This window comes from Monopterus albus, unplaced genomic scaffold (assembly GCF_001952655.1).
Source record: "Monopterus albus unplaced genomic scaffold, M_albus_1.0 scaffold19.1, whole genome shotgun sequence".
Lineage (NCBI taxonomy): Eukaryota > Metazoa > Chordata > Actinopteri > Synbranchiformes > Synbranchidae > Monopterus > Monopterus albus.
This window is the reverse complement of record NW_018127899.1, coordinates 2035211-2037438: the sequence shown is the minus strand read 5'-3', so window position 1 is coordinate 2037438 and position 2228 is coordinate 2035211. Positions and strand designations below refer to the sequence as shown.

General features: G+C 45.1%; 1 protein-coding gene across 1 annotated transcript in view; it reads left to right on the top strand.

Moving 5' to 3' along the window:
• wnt2 (wingless-type MMTV integration site family member 2) overlaps window positions 1-2215 on the top strand; it is a 16006-nt gene extending 13791 nt beyond the window's left edge. Inside the window, 1 exon segment of the mRNA XM_020593536.1 lies at window positions 1781-2215. Within this exon segment, the coding sequence (XP_020449192.1) occupies window positions 1781-1986 (206 nt within the window). The 3' untranslated portion in view covers window positions 1987-2215.
• Window positions 2216-2228: the final 13 nt, after the last annotated feature.

The window sequence follows — 2228 nt, the reverse complement described above, 5'->3', positions numbered from 1 at the left end:
TTCAGTTAATCAAAATCATTGTTTATTCTATTAAATATCAAAATAGTTTAAACTACCCATTGCATTTTTCCAAAGTCCTAGATGATTCTTCAAGTGCCATTTTGTCAGAGCGACAGTCCAAAACCAGATATTCAGTTTATGCTGATGTAAAACTGAGAGGAGGTCGTCACATTGGAGAAACTGGAACTATATAATTATTATTGCAGCTTCCACAGGTTCAGGTTTGGCTCCAGACCTGGGGGTGTTTTATAACTTACTAACAATTGCAATGCTGGATTTTCTAGCTAAGGTTATCTGGTTAGTTCAGTTCAGTAGAAAAGCTAGACTCAGTTGTCCAAGTACAACGCTCTGGTTACTGCTCATGTGACCCTGTAGACAGCAGAGGGTCATGGAGGGGGGGTGTAGCTGAGAGACACCACAAAGTGGAGCTGATGGCGATGTGGTCACAGGACAGCAAACTAACCTCCAATGTGACCAGTGCAGGCTTCCATACTGTTTCCGTGAAGTGAGGTGAAGTGTGTGTGTGTGTGGGCTGAAGGCACGAGAAAGTCTGTGTCGGTATCAGTCAGGCCTGTGTGAGGAGATAGTGGCGTGTGTGTATGTGCACGATGGATGTCTCCTATAAAATGAACAGCTGATGAAGAGCGGGAGCATAGACTGATGGCTCCTGTCGTCAATCTCTTATCTCTCCATCGTCTGCCGCTCCTCATCTTACCCAGCCCCCTTCTGTCTCAGCTTCACTGTGCTGCCAGCGTTTACCGTGCTCCCATTGGCTCTCGGCAGCCAGCAAAACATCTGATTGGCCAAATGTAGCCTCATTCTGCCAAGTCGCATTCCTGTTTATATCTACTGTGGTACTTTTCTCAGCTTTTTTTAGCCTGGAATGACTGTCAGTGTCAAACTGTTCTGCCAGAAGATCTCATTTTAGAACAACTACTCAAATGTGGTTTCGCATTTAGTGAATAAATCTTTTGTCTGTTCAGGGATGAAGCGGCAAAATGATTTGGTTTCAGGAAGCAATAAAGTTAACTGCATCTCGACCTTCAGACTGGACACTGTGCAGGAGAAAAGCTTCAAATATGCATTAAGATTTTTATTCTTACTTTAAAGGTAGTATATGTATATTTTTGTCTCACGCGAATAAGCGTTAGTTTTTGTCACTTTTTAGTGAAAAATACCTTTGTATTCCTCCGTGCCAGCATCTGTCCATACAATTCTCGTGATGTCTCAGGACAACCTTGAGGGAATTTCTTCAAATTTGGCAAAAATTGAGTCTTAAGTCAACAGTCCAGGAAAACTGTCCACCTAATCGATACAGTGAAGCATCCTGCCTGGAAAGAGAGTGGCCTAAATGTTCAACAAAAAATGTTCCTGAAAACAAAAGGTTTAAAATGTGAGGAAAAAGTCTGCTGCGTAAAGGTGAGTCATTTTTATGTTTAATTGGTTTAAAGCACTTTTATTTTACTTGTGGATTTAAATCAGGCCGCTTTCAGTCTACACAGTGGCAGGGTCAGTTTTAGCCGTTATTTACAATTTGGACTAGATCCATGTTAGCATTCACTGCCTGTTCACTGGTCAGTCACATCGTCTGTGCAGGCTCGGGTTAGTTCTTAGTCAGAATGGTGGTCCCTGGCTCACAACAGCTTGAAAACCCCTGGTCTAGATTAAAAAAAAAAAAGTTACTGTACAAATTGAATTCTGAGGTTTCTTTGGGCCAAAGGTGTCAGATAAAGGATGTGAACATTGAACTTGGTCGTCATGGAGAATTCTCTCTCTTCAGGCTCGATGGGGACCGGAGGGAGGGTGTGCAACCGGACATCTCGTGGCGTGGACAGCTGCGAGGTGATGTGCTGTGGCCGAGGGTACGACACGTCACAGGCCAGCCGCACCACCAAGTGCGAGTGCAAGTTTCACTGGTGCTGCGCTGTGCACTGCCGCGACTGCCACCAGCAAGTCGACGTGCACACCTGCAAGAGCCAGACGTGACCTGAACACTACTGACGATAAACCAGCAGTCGCAAAGGATCACGGTGCTACTGCCACCTTGACTGCTGAGCTACAAGTTTCCCATCTGAAATGATATTCTGACTTTGTGCGAGGCCCCCGTTTCTGTGGCAGAGCCCCTGTCAGGCAGCAGCCAGCCTGGGTTTCTGTTGGAGTCTGGCCAACTTGGTTTTCAAAAGCTGACTGGCTCAATCAGAATTTAAAAAGGCCCCTTCAGGCTGATA